The sequence below is a fragment of the Neurospora tetraspora genome, assembly GCF_033439725.1.
Source record: "Neurospora tetraspora strain CBS 560.94 chromosome Unknown B0H65scaffold_9, whole genome shotgun sequence".
NCBI classification, from domain to species: Eukaryota; Fungi; Ascomycota; class Sordariomycetes; order Sordariales; family Sordariaceae; genus Neurospora; species Neurospora tetraspora.
The window spans coordinates 1,028,628-1,047,538 of NW_026944391.1; the positions used below are offsets into that span (position 1 = coordinate 1,028,628).

Here is an 18,911-nt window from a genome sequence, read left to right on the forward strand (position 1 = left end):
GGGGAGGTGGAGGGAATAGCTGAGGGGATGGGAAGTGGGAGGTGGTTGAGAGAGGAGAGGGTGAGGGGGTCGTTGTGAAGAAGTCCGTTGCTTTTTTTATTCATGCTTTGATCTGAGCTTATGAAAACAATTAGATCTATAGCATCGGGTATGTATCTATCGTCATTACTCCTTCTCCTTTGTATGTGCCCATCGCTTCGTTATGCCCCATCACTCATCAGTGTATTTACCTACCCAAGTTCGCAACATCATAAATGCCCATCCACGACTATTTGTATCGAAGCCACATCCTTCCCTTCACGAATACACATCTATCTATCCGCCATATCCTCCACATATGTAATCACTGCAAAAGATTAACCGAACCCTCCAATGCCTCCTCTTCCAAATCCTTCTCGTCCATCGGACCTAATCCAAATACTTTGTCCACCAGTGGCGGCGTATTCTCCTCCCCATGCCCGTTACGACTGATGCTTTGCTGGTCGTCGATACCACTTGCACCACTACCGGTTTCGCTGGCTCCGTTGGCTCCGTTGGCTCCGTTGGCTCCGTTGGCTCCGTTACCGATTAGCTCGCGCATCAACGGCTCGAGGGTATCCCATTCGCTTCCGTTTCTGTTGGTACTTGTGCTGGATCGGTTACCGTTCATTGCGGCAATTGTCGTTTTCCTCCTGAGGGTTCGTTTGTTCGTCTTGTTACTTGTTGGGTTGTTGTTGTTGTTGTTGTTGTTGTTGTTGTTGTTGTTGTTGTTGTTGTTGTTGTTGTTGTTGTTGTTGTTGTTGTTGTTGTTGTTGTTGTTGTTGTTGTTGTTGTTGTTGTTGTTGTTGTTGTTGTTGTTGTTGTTGTTGTTGTTGTTAGCCGTTGATTGATGATGGTTGGGAGGAGTATCATGACTGTCGTTCTCTGTCTGTTGTGTTTGTTGCGTATGAGATCGATAGAGGGAAGGGAACCATTCTTCTGTTTCTAAGCTGGAGTGACTCGGACCAGCCAAAGAGGGCAACGATGGGAGTGATGGCAGTGATGGCCACGAAGGCAATGAGAACGGCGGCGGGGAGTCGTTGCGTTGGTATCGGTCGCGGTTCGGGTGCCTGGAGAGGTGGGAAAAGGTTGAGAGGGTGTATTCTCCTTCTCCTTCTGCTGCGTCTCGTCCCTTTTGTTGTTCTTCCCCTTCTTGCCGGCCTTCGTGATCCTCCCCTTTTTCTTGCTCCCGTCCTAGCCCATGACCAGCAGAAGCCGTCCCATAGCCATCGCCATCGCCATCGTAGCTGCTATAACCACCATAGTCATGGTGTCCATAACTATCATAACCGGCATCACTCTGTTCGTGATACTGGTAAGTATCACCATCATACCCATCATAAACATACCCATCCTCATCACTAGTAACCGCCACCCCAATTCCAATTCCACTAATAGCCCTTCCCACATTCTCCCTCAGGTGCCGTAGCCTCGTCAACGGATTGCGGCCGTCGTGGTATCCATTGTTTCCATTATTGTTTCCTCCGTATCCCTGGTCACTTTCGTAACCAGATGATGAATACCCGTTATACAATGCTGTTGACCTCGCCGACGTTGAAGCGGAGGCGGCAACTGACTGTTCCCCCTGAAGTTGTCGTACCGAGCCTACAGATGCCGAGGAAGAGTTAGGGTGTAGAGTGTTGGACTGCTGAACTCCGCGGGGGGTATCGGCGAGCCGCCGCATGATTTCTTCTTGTTTCTTCCTGTATTCCCTCTCTTCTCTTCTTTGCGCTGCCGTGTCGGGGAGAAGGCCGTTGTAAGTTAGGGAGGGAGGGAGAGTCTGGGCGGGGGCTCGGGAGGTACTTCGGGATCGGGAAGAAAACGATGCCAGTCGGGGATCGCGGGGTAGACTTCGTTCGCGACCGGCGGGGAGGACAGGACGTGTTTGGATCGGTAGAGTTCTATTGGAGGTGTTTGCGACGTCGTGACTCGTTGCTGCTGTTGCTGCTGTTGCTGTCGTCGTCGTCATCGACCCGAATGGCTGCCCGCGGCTGCTACCGACACTACCACTCCAAAACACAGGAATATTGTAGGAGCGAGTGACGAGTGTCGGCTTCGAATGCGGTATCGGGATCGGGATTGGTGTCGTCGTCGTCGGTCGCGCTGACAAGGAGGCGCTGCTTCTGTTACCACTGCCGCTGCTGCTGGAATTGTGGGTGGTAACAGGACTTGGGTTGTAGCGAGCATGTTGCGTGTGCTGCGCGGGCGGTGTCAGCCGGGAACCTATCGTCAGGTTACTGCTGCTGAAGCCGGTGCCGGCGACGCTGTCGTCGATGGTGGTGCTGCCGAAGGTGTGTTGAGAGGTGAGCGACCAGCGCTCGCTGCTTGGGTCGTTGTCTGTAAGGTCCGTAAGGTTGAAATGCGTTCCTCGCGGGGTTAGTATGCCGTCGTCATCGTCATTGCCGTCAATCGGCATTCGGAAACCGGACAGAATTGGGCTGCTGGAGACGGTGCTTCGCGAGTGTGGGCGACCTCTCTCTTCCATATCATCATCATATTTGTCGTCTTGATAGGCGTAGTACCCGTCAGGAAGATGCTTCGTCACGGCCGTCAGCAGCCAACTGTTTCTGTTCTCCAGCTGGCGAAGCCGGGCGCGCAGTGTGTCGAGCTCTTTTTCCTTAGAGTGACGGAGCTGCAGGAGATCGATGTGAGAGCCGGAGCGTGGGACACTGTCGGAGGAGAGTCGCAAGGGCGGACAGATGATTCCGTTGGTCCTTCTTAGATTGTTGGAAGGAGCTGACAGAGGAGTCGCCTGTGGGGTTGACGAGTCGACAAAAGATTCTGTCGATGGGACTCCGGACAGAGGCTCGGATGAGCTAACACTGTTCGTCAGTCCAGGCTCGTCATTCTGTCGCTTTCGCCCCTCTGGTTGCGACGGTCCAAAATTGCTGCTGCTCTTGCACGACAAAGGCTTGAGATCAGCTACGGTCATCACCGAGGTGAAACGTAGTTTGTCAGAAGAAGCCACCGACGACAAGGAGCTTACATCCACTGATCTAGCATGGTCTCTCGCGTGATGAGAGGCATTCGACGACGATGGCTCAGAGACTTCCTCAACTTCTCCATCCAGGGGTCGTTCGGTATGGTCTGTGTGATCAGGGAGTTTCAATCCAGAGCTCATCTTAGACCGGCGATCGAGGCTGGACTGCGCCGTCGACAGGCAGACGCTTAGATGGAGAGGACTGGCCGGCGAGACGAACTCGGGTAGGGTATGGTCTTGACAGGATGTCACTTTCGACGAGTTTGAACTACCAAGCTCACCATCAACACCAACCGAAGCTTCCTGGGCCTGAGGAAGTTCTGGCGGTGACTCGGCCGGCGGGACTACGGATCCGGAAACCCTGTGGAGACGGGAAAAGTCCTCCTTGGGAAGTAGAGGTGAGATGCCCAGCCCGTCGTTAATCGGAGGTATCACAGGTGCGCTGGCCGGGACCTGGACGTGTCGCTCGTTTGACTCCTGCTGCTCTACCAGAGTCTCTAGACCGATGCTGGGCCTCGGCGGTCTGATGGGGGTTCCAGTGATGGGTGATTTGGGTGACAGGCCAAAGCCAGGCGACCTAGGGACTGGTCCCAAGTTGAACGTGCGCTGGGCGGGAATGGATATCACAGTTTGACGATGGCCGTCCTCCGTGGTATGTGTGGTTGTGGTGGCTCTCCCTACGCCCGGAGGCTCCGGAACCACGATCTTGGGCGGAGCCGACTTGACCCTTTTCTTTGCTGATTTGAAGGACTTTCTCTTGAAGAATCCCCACAACCCACTGCGATGCTTCTTATCCTCGTCAGGGGTGGGCATGGGCTCGGGAGGAGGGGGCGGCGTGCTCCGGAGAGACTCATTCATGTTGTAAAGGGCTTCACGATCGCGGTCATTTGCCTCTTTAATCTTGTTCTTTAGCTCGTCCTCATTGGCATCGGGATGGTTAAAGATGTCGCTGAGGATGCTCGAGGCGTTCGAGAGTGTTCGGAACTTTTTCGGTCTGATAAGCTGCCGCATATGGATGTCGGTAAAGTTTCCAGACGAGGCTGTCCCAGTTGTCACAGCCGGTGAGATGGGCGGTTCGGATAGACCCAGACCACGCGGTGGTTGCAAGCCATGGTCATTGTTGTTGTTGTTGACTTGGAAACGTTTATCGCCGTTGGCACCACTAACGCTACCGCTTTTGGAAGCTGGGAGAGAGGTCATAGTTGGCGCAAACGCGAGGAGAAGCACGCTATGTGATATCTTGGTGGTGCGTGCTCGGTTTCTTGTTGGTCAGTTTCTTGTCTGGTGTTTGTGACTATCCGAAGGCTGCGGGCACTTACAGATCCAAGAACGATGTTTTACGCTAAGGGTTCGAAGCAAACGGATGATGTTCGTGGCCAAGATAAGGATCGAAATAGTCATTCCCAATATGGGGTTTGTCGTAGAGAACCAAGATTGGTGTTCTGGTTTCGAGTGTTCAGGACGTCTCGAGAACAGTGGCTCGGCAACAACTGGAGGAGGATGCAGGTAAACATGCAGCCGATAATATCCACATCATCTGGGTGTCCTCTATTTTGTACATCAACACTTCTGGATGCAATTTGCATTTGTGATTCTCCATTTTATCTAATCATGCAGTTAAAGTTTGGCGAGGGGCTAACATTACCCATTCTATGCATCAGCATGTCCGCCTGCAGACATTTCTGTCATCGTACAGCCGAGGAGGCCGGAACCAATGAATGAGGGAATCTGGCACGCAGTATGCCCTCAAAGAACCCAAGTGATGATTGAAAAGAGGCTATTCGAAAGTTGTGTTTTGTTTTGGTTCTTTTAATCTGGCAATACATCAGGTATATAACCAACCTCCCCACTCCCTCCTCCCACATCCAGCAACAAGCAGCAACAAAACACATACGACCATAGGCACCAGGGCAAAAACTCGGGATCCCGTCCGCTCTCCCCTAGATAAGCCGGTGACCGCCAGACTAGTAGTCGGATCGGTGACGACCGGCGAATAACCTGGTGTTGTATGTCTGTTTTTTTTTTGCTTGGGGTAGGTGCCGCCTCCTTTTTCGCTAATGAGGAAGGCACGTTGAGGATGTTCGTCAAATGAGGAAAGAGGACTATTTTAACAGAAGGTATCATCTTGTATTTTTTTGGTTTTGAATCGAATTGGTCGGTCCTGCCTCCATTTTCACTACATCTGGATAGGAAGGCGCGTTGAGAGAATATATGTTATGGGGGGAAAGAGGACTTGGCTGACAGAGGGTATGTGTCTGACGTTGATATCCAGTGTCCACCAAAGAAAGGCATCCGCGGAAGAAGTTGACAAAAAAAACGCCTAGAGAGACACGGCGAAATTTTTCCTCCGGCCGGCCTGGCACAAGTCGAACCGTTCAACTGCCCCTGTGTAAAGGCGGATAACTATGTCGTTGCCGCAAGAACCACCCAGTTGGGCTTTGGTTTGTATGCCCAACCAGGTTTTGCATGGCTTCCAGATCAGCGACCACGAATAACAGCCTCCCAAGGCCTCCCAAGCCCATCCCAGACTTTGACAAGCTTGCTCTCCCTCATAGAGGTTGACTGTAATGAGAAATTTGCTCACTACATGGCCCTCGCGAAACTTGTACGAGACAAAGAGCTGGCATAACCGTAGAAGGGGATGAGATGCTGGGCCAGAATCCACTTACCAATATCCCCCCCGCCAAGTTCCTGTCCTGCGACTAGAGCATTGCTCGCGGACTGAAAGCAAGCAGGGAAGGGTACCTTACTTGAACCAATCCTCATCCCTAAGAAAAAGGGGAGGTCTCCCGGAAGACGAAAACACCCTGCGACTCTATGTGGCATGAGCGTGAATAATAAAACGAGGAACGCGCCGCTGGGTTCACAGCTTCATACAAAGCTTAGTCCCCACCTCAGCAACCAGCTCCAGCAGTCGATCCGGCTGCTTATCCTGCTTCTGACACGGCGCCCCAAACGTCTCCCACACTTTCACAAACTTGTGCTTACTCTCCGCCGTCGTGCCAATCGTCTCATTAAACGTCTTGTACATCTTCGCATGTTTCCTCATCGCCTCAAAGTCCTCCTTAGCCTGCGCCTTTTCCGCCTTATCCGTCGCCAAAAACAGCCGCACCTGGACACAGTACAGAATAAGCGCAGCGAGTCCCGCAGCGTGGGCCGTGGCGACCGACGAGCCGGATACTTGTCTCCCCTCGAGGTCGACCTTGTTGCCGGGAAAAGTAAAGTCGATCCGGTTCAGATCGCCGACCCACTCGTCTACGGCGCCGGAGTCTTTGGCTGCCCCGATCTTGAAGATGCTTTGCGTGGCTTTGGCAGGGAAAGTGTCCCGGAAGTTGGCGCCGTTGTCGCTGGCGGAGCAGAACATCAGGATGCCTCTGTCGCTGGCGGACTTGATGGCGCTTTCGAGCTCCTGGCCGGCGGCTTCGTCTTCTTGGATGTCGACTGTCCAGGACATGGAGATGATGTGGACGTTTTGTTTGACGGCTGCGCGGACGGCCTGGGGAGGGTGGTTAGCGAATGTTTGCTCCTTGTTCGGTTTTTTTTCTTTTTTTTTCTTTTTTTTTTGTTGACGGGGGAAAGAGGAATCGGGTGAGTGGTTAGGTGACGGGGTAAAGAAGTGGCATTGAGGAGCCAGTAACGTACTTGAGCTGCGCTTTTAGCAGTAATATGCCGTGAGCTACCATCCTCGGATGGGTAATCCTCAAGCCTTAGGATAAAGAACTGGGCTCTCGGGCAGATGGCGTGTATGCTCTGCGCCATGTGAGTTCCGTGCCCGGTACTTGAAGCGTAATGCGGATGACTGAGATGTTTGACCTCGTCTCTTGTGCAGAAAGTCCGCCCGCTAATTAAGGGGGCAGCATCAAGCTCCAACTGTGTTATGTCGACGCCGTCGTCAATGAGAGCAACTGTGATGGGCGTCTCAATACTTTGCCAAACTTTCATCCCGCTCTCAGTCTTGTGGTTGTTTTCGGCGTTCATCAGCAACCTTCGAAACTCTTTCATACATATCATCCAGTCGTTTTTGGTTGTTGGTTCGCTAATTCTGCCATTAGCTCTTGCTACACCGACATTTGCCTTCCTCGCCCTGCGAACTGCGGGACTGTCGATGTGGACTGTAACATTTGGGCAAGTCTTTTTCATTCTTTCGGTGAATTCGTCGAGATATAGTTTCATGCGCCCTTTGGTCTCGATTCCCTGGTTATTCCAGCGTTAGCATTCCTGGTAATGGTTAAGCTAGAACTGGCAACATGGTCAGTATGAGGACAAGAAGCGCCTGCACGTACAGTTTCCACGTGAAGATGAACAGTCTCTAGAGACTTGAGTTTTTTCAGGCCACCCTCCTCACTCCAGCTGCGGAGAACAGCATTGTTGCCGCTGGAGTAAAGGTAAACCTCTCGAGCTGTAGGTACGGCATTGTAAATGACCTCGGAGCAAAGATCAATCCTCTTCCAATCCCACACTTCTACCATCATTGGTCTTAGAGAGTCTTCGATGACCTTGTCACTATGTGGCGGCGTCAGCGTGTCGTCAACAACGACCTTGAGTATCTTGCAGACATTCTTTGACCGAAGGCTCTCAAAAACTCGAGATAGATCATGCCTGCCCGTAGATTCGTCGTTCTGTGTTGGATTGACGTTGGAAGATCTTGTGTTCTCAATGATAATTTTGGGAACGGCAACATATTGCAGGACCGTTTCGAACTTTAGTTGTGAGATGAGTTTGCTAAATGCTTCCTCGGTCATGCCCGTCCGTCCGGAAAGGTCAAGATTCAGAACCAGATCTTGGAAGCCTGTAGGATGCAGATTGAAGGTGGTAAGCATTACGTTCACCATTTTTCTGGCTGATGTAGTCTGGTCCCGCTGGGGACTCACTTTGTGCCTCTTGTTTGTGAACATGTAGGTTGTTCTTGATGTACTTACCTGGGGTGAAATCAGAGTGATATAGTATGTCTCTACAATCGTTCTCGCTGCGGGATCGCAAGTAATGTAACTTGAGAAACTGTTGTACGCTCTCGGCAACCTTTTTATCGACCCTGGATTTCTTGTGATTGACTGATCTTTCATCTTGGGCCTTCAGCTTGCGCGCTTGTTTCTCTTCTAGCCCTTCCGGTGGTATAAACCGCAAACCTCCGCGCAGTGCCAGGTGAAGGGGTGACCTTGACTCCATCCGCGTATCACGGTATGCCGCCGTAGAACGATTATACCTCGATGTCTTTTCAGGATTAGCCGGTCGCGAGGCAGACAATGACTCAAAAGCAGCACTCTCTTCCCCTGATTCGCGTGAAAGCTGCCTGAAGGGAAGCCTCCCTTCCAGCATGTCCTTGGTGCGGACCATATCTTGAGATGTGTCAATTTCCCTGCGAGCCTCATCGTGCATGCGAGACTCTATGTGGCGAAGGTATGGCGACAATCCGGCGTTGTTTAGGTCACCTTCAACACTGTTCTTCACGATGTCGTCGCCTTTGGCCACGAGCTGTTTTACCACAGAGAGCCAAGTGTCGTTTCGACACCTTTTGTATTCGGCAGCCCAGTGAAGAGGGGTATTGCCTTTGGAGTCTCTGGCGGCGACGGTTTTAGGGCTGGCTTTCTCGATGAGTTTACTGAGGCAAGCGTGTCGTTTCTGGACGGCTACATGGAGACAATTCTCGCGTTTGTCTTTGCAAATGGCCAGGACAGCGTCGATGTTGGGGTGTGCGTCACACATCCAGCCGACCATGTCGTCCATTTTCTTTGCTTCGATGGCGCGCATAAGCGGCGTATAGCCTTGATGGTCTTTTCTCTCCATGAGCTTGTTTGGATGCTGGACCAGGAAAGTAATAAGCTCCTTGAGAGCACTGGTGGTGACCATTTTGGGCAAGGTTAGATCGAAGACAAGGAGATGCAAGGCATTGGAAGAGGCCCCTTTGCCAGTGCCATGGGAGGCGAGTTCGTCGCACCGTTGCTGGGTGAAGTCGTCAAGCGGGAAACGAATGGTGGCATGATCGATATCGCGGAGAATACCCTTGAGTAGATCAGGTAGTAGCTCGCGCTCATCCTCAGATCCAGAGTCGTCGCTGCTGGTGTTGTATGTCTGCGCTCGGTGCAGACCGGTGGGCTCAGAGTCTGGGTAGTCGGACTCCATGGTTTCTGAGGTGTATCTGGCAGGCTAGTACAAGGGAGAATACGAGCATGTACAAAGATGATTAACACAGAGACAAAGAGGCTGAGAGCGAGGCGTGTCTCTCCAGTCGAGGCCCATCTCAGCCTCTGTGGGCGGCGAGGGGTGACCATGCCCTGGCTGCCATTGGACGCCATGACAACACCGGGAGGATTCGTTGTTGCCGCTGCAGTTGGACGAGGAAGTAACTGAGGCAGGAGGGGAAGATTCTACCCACAAGAGGTAGGTACTTCTCTATACAGTGTTGGTAAATAGTAAGCCCACTGTCTGCCCTGCACAGGAGCCAACTATCATCCATCCAATACCCGGCCGAATCCTTCCCCCCTTCACCCTCCTGATGCCGTTTGTTTATCGTTGGAAAGCCGTTACCCACCCGAGTCTTCTGTTGACTCATTTCTCACCCATGAATTTCTCTTCGTAACCTACCTAACATTTTGCAGTGTGTACCGCCCCCAATGCAACGAGAATCGGAATCTCCAACTTCTCCTCTTCCCCTTCATCCAGTGGACATGATTGTACAAGACTCATTTACCGTTCCTCCGATTACCGGCCCACGCTGCATTCACAGTCTCCCGTCTAGCCATTCTGTTGTCACGGGCTGAACAACGTCTGATACCGGATATCCACGAGGTCATTCACGTCAGTGGACGCAAGGTTATTGACATCGTAGAAGCTTTCTCTGCTCAGCCGGTTGGTCGGGGCCGCGTCGGGGTCAAACAGAATCGGATCATCGCCCGGCGTCTTCAAGGCCACCAGACGCCCCAGCTCGGTCTTCCAGTCAGCCTTGGCCCGGATGGTCACATCGCACTCGAACTGCCCGTTGTTGGTCCGGCTGACGACCATGGCGCACCGAAGGAGACTCGGCACTCCCGACTTGATGGCCTTGTTCTCCTCAAGGATCCAGCTGGCTCCCACCTGCCGGCCAAGGTCGTCACATAGCGTGTTGCCCACCACCCGTGCAGAGTCACTGCTTGTTCGGCTGACTGTTTTCTCCCACTCAAGTGTTGCCCCGACGTTACCAAACAGCTCCGATGCCCCGGCCGTCACGCTGCCCAGCTTCCGTACCGACTCGTCTTGACTGGAAGGCAAGAGGCCCACGCGCCCCGCTGGTGCTATCGAGAACACCTCGGGCGACCGGCCGCCCTCGCTGCTCGCAAACTTAAACTCGATCTGGACCCAGGTGATTCGTCGTGACTTCCTCACTGTATCGAGGCTGACATCGTAGACCAGCAGTGTGGCCTGTTTGTCTGACCCAGGTTGTAGCCCTCCGTGTATGACCGCAAGCGACCTACATCGGATCTCCATGATGCCACGACGCTCTATCACCGTCTGACGTTGATACGGCGCAGAGGGATCGTTTTTGGTGTGGTATCCGCTGCCCTTTTCACCAGCCTTTCCTAACTGGATTGCCACGTCGTAGGCGTCCTCGTCGTCCTCGTATTCACTTCGGCTCCCAAGGTCCATATTTCGAGCAATGGCCAGCTTCCACCCATCTTCGCTCTCGTTATCGCTATTGCTGCTGTAGGTCGCGTTCATCTTGTTACCGATACCCGAGGGGCTTTGAGATATTCGAGAATTGAAAGGCGGGACGTGCAGAAGAGACAGGATACCCAGAAATATTCAACATCTCTATGCGTATCACGTATGTACCCAGCGCCATACCTCGTACGTACGCACACTCGACCATCTCTCGGCTCATTGGCCCGTTAGTCACTCGGTCACATAGCGAATCAAAGCACGACTACAACCGCCCTGGGAAGAAGATCAGACGCAGTGCAACCCTTTTGACATCGCCCACAGTGCGACGCCCAGCCAATCTCTGGAATTGTAGGTCCTCAGCCTTCTGTCCTTTCGCTCTTGGAACGGAAACATCGCTCCCATCTTCAATTCTTGTGGGGACTAAAACCGGTTGAGAATCTGTTGCTTCCATCCGGCTTGCACTCTCCTCTTCAACACCGTCCAGCTGCACCCCAAAGTATCGGTATGCTCACCAAGCCGAGAGGATTCAAAGCTCCGGATCAGTTGCGTCGACGCCGTCTTCTTCCTCGCCCCGTTCCCCGTCCTCCGTACAGCCATCATCAGACGCCGATGCGCTTCTGCCGCAGTCAACAAAGAGTACAGGTAACAATGACCAGGCCGACAACAAGTCTCAAGGTCCGGATACAGACCCAACGCAACTCGATCCCACACTCGATCCCACACTCGATCCCACACTCGATCCCACACTCGATCCCACACTCGATTTTGGCTCGCTGCGCTGCTATCGGGAAGGAGACCAATCTGCATCATCCATCCCAAAGGAGGCTGATACCGACCCCCGATCATTTGAGTGAGTGACCCTCATTCTCAATCTACTCGTTATTTATTTCAAGCCATAATTTTCTCACAATTACGGGTTAGTGTTGTCATGGTACCCGGCTTCAAGCTAGAATCTTACCATACGAATGACCAAGATACGGTTCTGGTCCGAGGTTGGCTTTTGGATTTGTTCACTTGGCTTTCTCCAAGCTCAAGACTTTTCTTCTACCACCATGAGCTGCAGAACATTCTCTTGGGATTGAAAAGTAGAGATTACATCCGTAACTGCAAATTGAAGCTGTTGCGTGATCTTTCAAACTTCCGGCATGATGTTGCCTCAAAAGTGAGTTATAGGGTTTCAAAACTCGGTGCGCAACTTGCTTATGTTGTTCACAGGGCCGCAAAATTATGTTCGTTTCAGATGACCTTGGCGGGGTCTTCGTCAAAGATGTCAGTCGCTGCCCCTTTCCCTAACCCCAGATTGTTCTGCGCAATGGACACGACACTCATGAACCTCAAGGCCTTGGTTGCGGCAACTTATGACCTCTCTTCGTGGCATCACATTCTGGACATGAGTCGCATATTGGTATGAATTTATAGCACCCTTCCCAGTAGTGCTCAGGGTTGTATATCTGCTCATTCCATATTTTCCAGGTTTTTTATGGCTTCCCTCATCGGAGTTTCGACGATCTCGATATGCAAGATCGGCTGAATCGCTTTTTCTACGAATTAAAAAGTTCCCCACAAGTGAAGGACTGTCTTTCCATATCATCAGTGATGGCGCTTGCTGATGCCGTTACTGAGATCAACGGCTTGTTCGTCGAATCCAAAGTCCCGCTACGCAGTAGACTGCTCAGTGTGTTTGCAAACCCGGCTGCAGGTGGCATTCATGAGGTGGGTGAACTTGTGACCTGGCTTACAGGCTTCATCATGCTAATAAACAATCAATAGGTCTTTGATAGCTTCAGCGCATTGTCCGGGATTCCCCCAGAGATGCCGGTTGAGGAAGAAACAACGCGCCGTTCCCCAGGCCTTGTCCAAGAAGTGAAATTCTGTATTAAGAATTGTCCGTTGAGCCCACTATTTTCATTACTCACGCCCCCGCTCTCTAGCTCCCTCTCTATTGTATTATACTACAATGGGATTTCGTCTGAACAGACACCGGGATTTGCTCTCCTGTCGGTTCTTACACTATGATTGAGACTATGAAAATTATCATATTCATATCCCCGCTGTTTTTCTTTTGCCGGCAGATGACAAAATTGTGCAGGCAGACACTAACAAATCCTTTACAGTTGAGCATGTAACACTAAGCCCGGCGCGCTTGGAGTGCGAGCGCATCCTCATATCGCTCGCTTCGCCCATCTTTCGATTATGCACCAAACCGCAACCTGATTTACCCATCCAACAAACCGACGAGTTCCAAACCTGGCTAGGGCCCGAAGGGCCACCCATATTATATGTCCATGGCATATGTGGTTCCGAACAGGCAGCGGAGCAGATATACTTCGCAGCTATTGACCACTTTCGAGGAATGCGGCAACTTGGTCAAAATTACCAAGTGCTGTATTTCTCGTTCGATCAATGGGATGCTCGCCGTCAATCCATTACGAATTTGGTATGCACTATTTGCGCCCAAATATATAGCATTTGCAGCGATAGCCAAGATCTGCGCACTATTCTCCTTGGCTTCAAGCATGGCTGGACCGAACGCCATCTTTTGCATTGTCTGTTGCGGTCTGGCTACAGTGAGGACGGCTACCCATTCCTCACCCGTTGTCGACAAATTACGCTTGTATTGGATCAGTTCGACCACTGCACAGAGGGATCTCAGCTGGCCTTCCTCCAGTGGCTTCTTCAATTTCAGGATGTTCTCAAATGGAAAGTGGTATTGACAGCCGGCACGCCAATCACGATGCTGGAGAAACTTTCTGCAACATCTTACAACACCCTGGAACTCGCTAAACTAAAGGGCTTTTCAACTGATAGTTTGGATGCCACTTTCGAAAATGAATGGAAGCGCCTCATTCAGTGTCGACCGAGACTACGCCTGCAATCCAGGTATATCCAACAAGAGATTGACAAGGTCAAAGGGTTTTCCCCCGTCACAAGGCAACTTGTCCTTGAACAGGCAAGGAGTCGCCTTGAATGGCCTGATATATACTCACTCGGCGCTGAATTCAGCCCGATGGTGCACACTATCCCCGGTTTAGATGAAGACATGGCTCTCACCTTCTTACTGGACTCATCGTTTCGACGCGTCCCAGACCAAACGATGCTCAAACGACTCCTGAGTCTGCTGCTTTACACCACACGGCCCATATCGATATGGGAGTTGGGAGAAGCGCTCCAGATAGCCCCCGCCCATGGCCGGACAACTTCAGTTCATGACGATCAAGACCCAATGAGACACGTTTTTTACATGCAAGACCTCTTAGCGGGTATCATCAAGATTCAAAACAACGAGGTCACTATCGATCAGCGGCTTAGGAAGATCTTGGTCCCCAACCAATCCAGCCCACGTCATTCCCCAAGTGAGTTACAGCATATCTGGGACGATATACCGCGAATCGCGCATCATGAGATTGCACGCACTTGTCTCCAATTCTTACTTGAGCTCGACAATGATAACGATATCCAAAACGTCATACAGAAGGGGAGCAGGCCAGGGATGCTTATTGCGCAGGATCGCACAAACTTATGTTCCTACGCGTTGCAGGAATGGCCTTATCACTTCGCTCAGGCTTCGAGTATCCAGCAGGCGGATTTATTTGAGGTTTTTGTCAAACCGCAGGAGCGCCTTATGACACAGTTGGCAGGCGGGTACTGGGCGCTGTCAAATCAGATAGTGAGGAGTGAATCTCGCCCCAAGACAATATACTCGGTATTCGCTGGGCTCGGCTTGGTCAACCTGATTGAACCCCGAGATGCGGAAGATGCTTCACAAGGAATGGTGGAAGCAGCGTCGAGAGGTTTGGAGCGGACGGTGAGGTCTCTGCTCATAAACACCTATGGCGAGCCGACGCTCCTGGAAGGTCTTTTATCAGCAACAATCTCCGGAAACGAGAAATTTCTCCTTTACATGACTGAGAAAATTATTCTTCAAAGTAAAAGCCCGGCTCATATACCTTGGCCAGCGCGCCTTATGACGATAGCGGCAGAACTTGGCTACCCAACCCTTGCAGAAAAGCTACTCGAGATTGGTGTACCGCCCCCCGAACTCAAAGTCTCGACACCACGAACAACCAGCTTGGATTTCCTACACGCCACACGCAACCGTCATGCGGAGACTCTGGAGGTCCTTACCAGACGATCATTACAGACTGAGTTGTCGGGGGACGCTTCGCGGTATGATCCTAGATTGCTCCATATTGCTGCACGACACGGCGACGAAAAAGCAATACTGTTTCTGGCTAATGTTGCTGGGCTTGACATAGAGTACAAGGCTGAGGAGCTAGTTCTTGGTGACATAGCTGGCACGCCCCTCTGTTGTGCATGTGAGCTTGAACAGCATCGAGCCGTGAAAGTATTGCTTGAACTCGGGGCAGATCCCACAGCGGGTATCTCTACCTCATCTACAACGCTCACCGCAACACCGATCACAATCCCCTCTAGCCTAGGCAACACTAAATGTGTTCAGCTTCTTCTGCAACATGGAGCCAACCCAAACATGGGCGGCCAAAAACCGCCTCTTGAAAACGCAGCTTTAAATGGGCATATCGAGACCTGCCGCTTGCTCCTCCAACATGAGGCTGACCCAAATAATCCCCTTCTCACGTCCCCAATCCTCATATCATTACTTAATGCCGAAGATTGTTCACGCGGCGGTGACGCCACTGTTAGCGCTTTGTTCAGTTTGTTTCTGCAAAATGGAGCAAACGCAAATGCCCGTGACTGCTCAGGGTTGTCTATTCTTTCCCATGTGGCGCAGCGCTTGAACGGTGCAGACCTGTGCCGGATCCTCCTTGAAAACGGTGCCGACTTGAACCTTGTCAACGATAAAGGATTATCACCTCTTCACTTTGCAGCTGCGCACGGCAACGTTGACGTCGCTCAAGTTCTTCTGGACAACGGGGCAAAAGTCAACCAAAGAGCTGTCGCTGGCGACACCCCTTTATACTATGCTCTGATCATGTCACCCAGTGGCGGTAAACGACTTACATATGTGGCTCGGTTGCTTCTGCGGCGGGGAGCGGATCCGAACCTTAGGCCGGTTAAGCAATCTGGGGCGCCATTGATGGTTACAATTTGTCGTAGGATCCAGAAATTACGGCTCTTCTTTTGGAACACGGCGCCAAGGTTGACGAGGAATATTACACACCGACTGGGCGTAACTCGAATCGTGGCACGACAGCCATATTTTTTGCCGTCCAATTAAATGATACAGAAAAAGCTATGTTGCTCGCTGAGCATGGAGCAGATCTTAGACGTAAAGATGCCGATGGCTGCGGACTATTCCTTGTCCCTACGATCACCGACACACACCTGGCCTTACTTTCATCATACCTTCCCAGGCTCGACCTAAACATGGTTGATTCTACCGGAGCGACGGTGTTGCATCTTGCGCACCGCATCAGCTTGAACCATGTCAAACGTCTCGTCAATATGGGCGCGACGATAAACGTCCAAGACAATATGGGATATACGCCCCTTTGCCAGGTTGTTTATAGAGGCTTACTGGATAAGGCGGACTACTTGCTTCGAAAAGGAGCTGATCCAAACATCAAGCCCAATCCTTTCACTAGTAACGGCATGCCTTTGATTCTAGCAGCAGATTCTATTGACATCAGAATGATGGAGCTTCTGCTAGAGCATGGTGCCGACAGCAATTCTACATTGAACGGCGTCAGCGGGACACCTTTGATAGCGGTAATGTTTGGGTTTGCCCGCGATGATATTCTCAACCATGATCGGGCTGAGGCCGCTGTTCGTTTGCTCCTCAAACACGGCTCCGATCCAAACGTTCAAGGAGGATACTTTGGTTCCCCCATTCACGCTGCGTCTCTGAATAGACCAGCAAGATTCATCCAGCTCCTTCTCGACCATGGGGCGGAAGTAGATGCCAAAAGCTCGTGGGGCTGCCTGCCAATCCACTATGCGGCATTCGGTGGAATGGGCAACTTCCAACAGATATTAGACGCTGGGGGTCGCGTTGATGTACGTGATAACCCGGGTCGAACGCCGCTACATTGGGCAGCCCAGGCAGGCTGCGCGAGGGTGGTTGAGCGTGTCCTCCAGCTTTCGCCTCATTTGATCAATGTCCGTGACGTCGATGGCTGGACACCATTGTGCTCGGCTGCTCTGGCTCCCAAAATCTTGTCTCAATATTTTAAACCCCCTGAGCCGGATGGGGTGGACCAGTTCGTGACGATTGAGATGCTCCTCAGTCATGATGCTGACAGATCCATCCGTGTCCCTATTGCTGGAGAGAGTTGTGACCCTCTTGCAATAGCGAAACTGTGCGGCGCACCCGACAAAGTCACGCAACTGCTCGAACGGGAAACCAGCAAGGTGTCAGACTAGAAAAATGCCGAAAAGACAACAATTGGTGGTAAACGCTTGTTCCCAAGGTCAGAAGCGTTCCCAAGGTCAGAAGCACAAGCGTCAGAACCTTGGTGCCATTTTTGTCTCTGGGTAAGTTCCGGTCACCAATCTACCTGTTTTTCGTATATTGTCCGAGCCTTCAACATGGTCACCTTCCTGTGTCGTGAAGCTCGGAAGACCCTATCACATGTACCATTTCTTTGCTGCTTAGCTGGGTTCTATAATACCTTTGTGCTAACCTAATTACCGGCAGGTTATACAAGGACTCGTATACCGGTGCAAAAGTTGCAGTGACGCTTTTGACCTCTGCTTCAAGTGTCAGCGTCACTCAAAAATCCTTCACCCACCAGATCACGAGTTCATCACCGAGGGCACTGAGTTCAAAGAGGAGTCAAAAGATTCGCGTGATGGGTCGTCGGACTCTTCCAGTGATTCGTCAAGCAGTACCGACTCGGATGACGGTGAGTACATATATAGGCAAGAGTACTAGTTAGGGTGCTCCGCGCTGAAGGTTTCCACGGCTTGTCTTCTTGTTCCGCGCAGTGTTTCCCGATTTGACGGCGTACAAACGGTTTGTTTTGTTGGCTTACATGTCTTTCTATGTTCACTTGTGTCAATCATGGCAAATACATTCCGTACCTTACCTACCTTTGCTGAAATTCTTGCTCTCACCGCCTTGCTTGTTCTCTCATTTACCACGGGCTGTTTTCACAGGAACTTTGCTCGGTCTCGGAAATAACCTAGGTTGTGTCGTCTGAATAAGGTGTTCCAAGCCGTTTCTGTGTCCGATGCAGCCTCTTTGCCTTTGATCCCTGCCATGCCTCCCTTGCCGCAACTTCCCATCCCTTTGTTCATCCCTTACCGCCGCCACTTCTTTGACTTCACCAACCAACCTATTCTTTACTCTGACGGCGCATACCACCAACAAGCTCAACAAGCTTATTGTGACGTCGGTCGTACAGGGCAGCGGTAGCTTAACTCAACATCATCAAATCTGGCGCTGAGTTCTGGATGAGTTTTGCGTTATGAGAACAAGACCCTCCCTCGATGACTATTTAGCAAAGGGAACGATCCCTGGCCCCGTCAGTCCACATCGCCGCAAAAAGACCTCTCAGGTATGTGATGAAGGCCAAGTGGAGCCCAGAGTTGCGCTGGAGGCTTGGAAGACATGCTCAACCCTTCCGCGTGCGTATTGCTTGTGCTCTTACTTTGGAGAGTGAACCGGAGAGATGGGACTAGCCGGCGTCGATATCAGATACAAGCAGAATGGCAACAGTCAGGGACGCGCAGCCTCGTCCTCATTTGCTTATTGGGAGCTTACCTACCGTCAGGGGAGCAACGGATCAAGGACGCGGGTTCGCCTAAGCCTAGAGGATGAGTCGACATTGCATTGAACCTTCGTCGGTAACATACTGAGTTCCAGGGATTGTATGTGGTAGTTCCTCTCACAAAATTCTTCAATCATCTTCTAAGTGTTTCAGCAGGTAATTGACCTTCTCATCATGCAGTTTTGGTTAGAAATCAGGAGTGGCCGTTGTGAGTGATTGTGAAGATGTTGTTGTCTGAAAAGTGGGTCGGGCTAAGATGTCTGAGACTTGGCCTCTCCGTCTGGGGCCTCTCCGTCTCCGTCAGGGGCCGTTCAATCCGGAGCCTCTGGGCTCAAGGTTCTTGTTCCAACACTGGGTGGGCTCAGCCTGGTGGCGATGATGGTTAATATGTTGGGTTGATGTGTTCGAGTGTACGCTCCCTAGAATTAGTATGTATAGAACAACCCCAGTGCCTGTTCATAAGGAACCTGAGCCGAATCTTTTGTTAGCAAAGAGTGTCAATAAAGTATTTCGCGGTTTCGCCCTTTGCCTCACGAATTTACGAACTGCCTGCACGAACTTGCGCACATTCTTGCAGTAATCGTTGT

The 18,911-nt window shown here is 51.5% G+C and overlaps 4 protein-coding genes across 4 annotated transcripts; 1 reads left to right on the forward strand and 3 right to left on the reverse strand.

Annotated features, from left to right (window-relative positions):
- On the reverse strand, positions 1–4,531 carry B0H65DRAFT_503314 (uncharacterized protein). Its single transcript, XM_062827872.1, has 2 exons — positions 4,318–4,531; positions 1–4,259 (listed from the first exon to the last, which is right to left on the reverse strand). The coding sequence occupies exon 2, from the start codon at positions 4,196–4,198 to the stop codon at positions 344–346; it is 3,855 nt and encodes a 1,284-aa protein (XP_062677103.1). The 5' UTR covers positions 4,199–4,259; positions 4,318–4,531; the 3' UTR covers positions 1–343.
- Positions 4,532–5,861: 1,330 nt separating this feature from the next.
- Positions 5,862–9,118, reverse strand: B0H65DRAFT_553266 (uncharacterized protein; the record flags this gene model as incomplete). The annotated part of the gene is made up of 4 exons (XM_062829951.1): positions 5,862–6,494; positions 6,641–7,192; positions 7,282–7,787; positions 7,918–9,118. 4 exons carry the CDS (start codon positions 9,116–9,118, stop codon positions 5,862–5,864), a joined length of 2,892 nt encoding a protein of 963 aa, XP_062677104.1.
- Positions 9,119–9,431: 313 nt separating this feature from the next.
- B0H65DRAFT_338174 (uncharacterized protein) lies at positions 9,432–10,792 on the reverse strand. The gene has a single exon (XM_062823599.1). The coding sequence runs from the start codon at positions 10,688–10,690 to the stop codon at positions 9,746–9,748; it is 945 nt and encodes a 314-aa protein (XP_062677105.1). The 5' UTR covers positions 10,691–10,792; the 3' UTR covers positions 9,432–9,745.
- Positions 10,793–12,418: 1,626 nt separating this feature from the next.
- On the forward strand, positions 12,419–16,975 carry B0H65DRAFT_534142 (ankyrin repeat-containing domain protein; the record flags this gene model as incomplete). Its single annotated transcript, XM_062828992.1, has 4 exons — positions 12,419–12,506; positions 12,727–15,600; positions 15,717–16,196; positions 16,422–16,975. The coding sequence occupies exons 1-4, from the start codon at positions 12,446–12,448 to the stop codon at positions 16,973–16,975; spliced, it is 3,969 nt and encodes a 1,322-aa protein (XP_062677106.1). The 5' UTR covers positions 12,419–12,445.
- Positions 16,976–18,911: the final 1,936 nt, after the last annotated feature.

Excerpts from the sequence above, each read along its gene's own strand:
- B0H65DRAFT_503314 (XM_062827872.1), bottom strand. The coding sequence starts at position 4,198 with ATGACCTCTCTCCCAGCTTCCAAAAGCGGTAGCGTTAGTGGTGCCAAC.
- B0H65DRAFT_338174 (XM_062823599.1), bottom strand. The coding sequence starts at position 10,690 with ATGAACGCGACCTACAGCAGCAATAGCGATAACGAGAGCGAAGATGGG.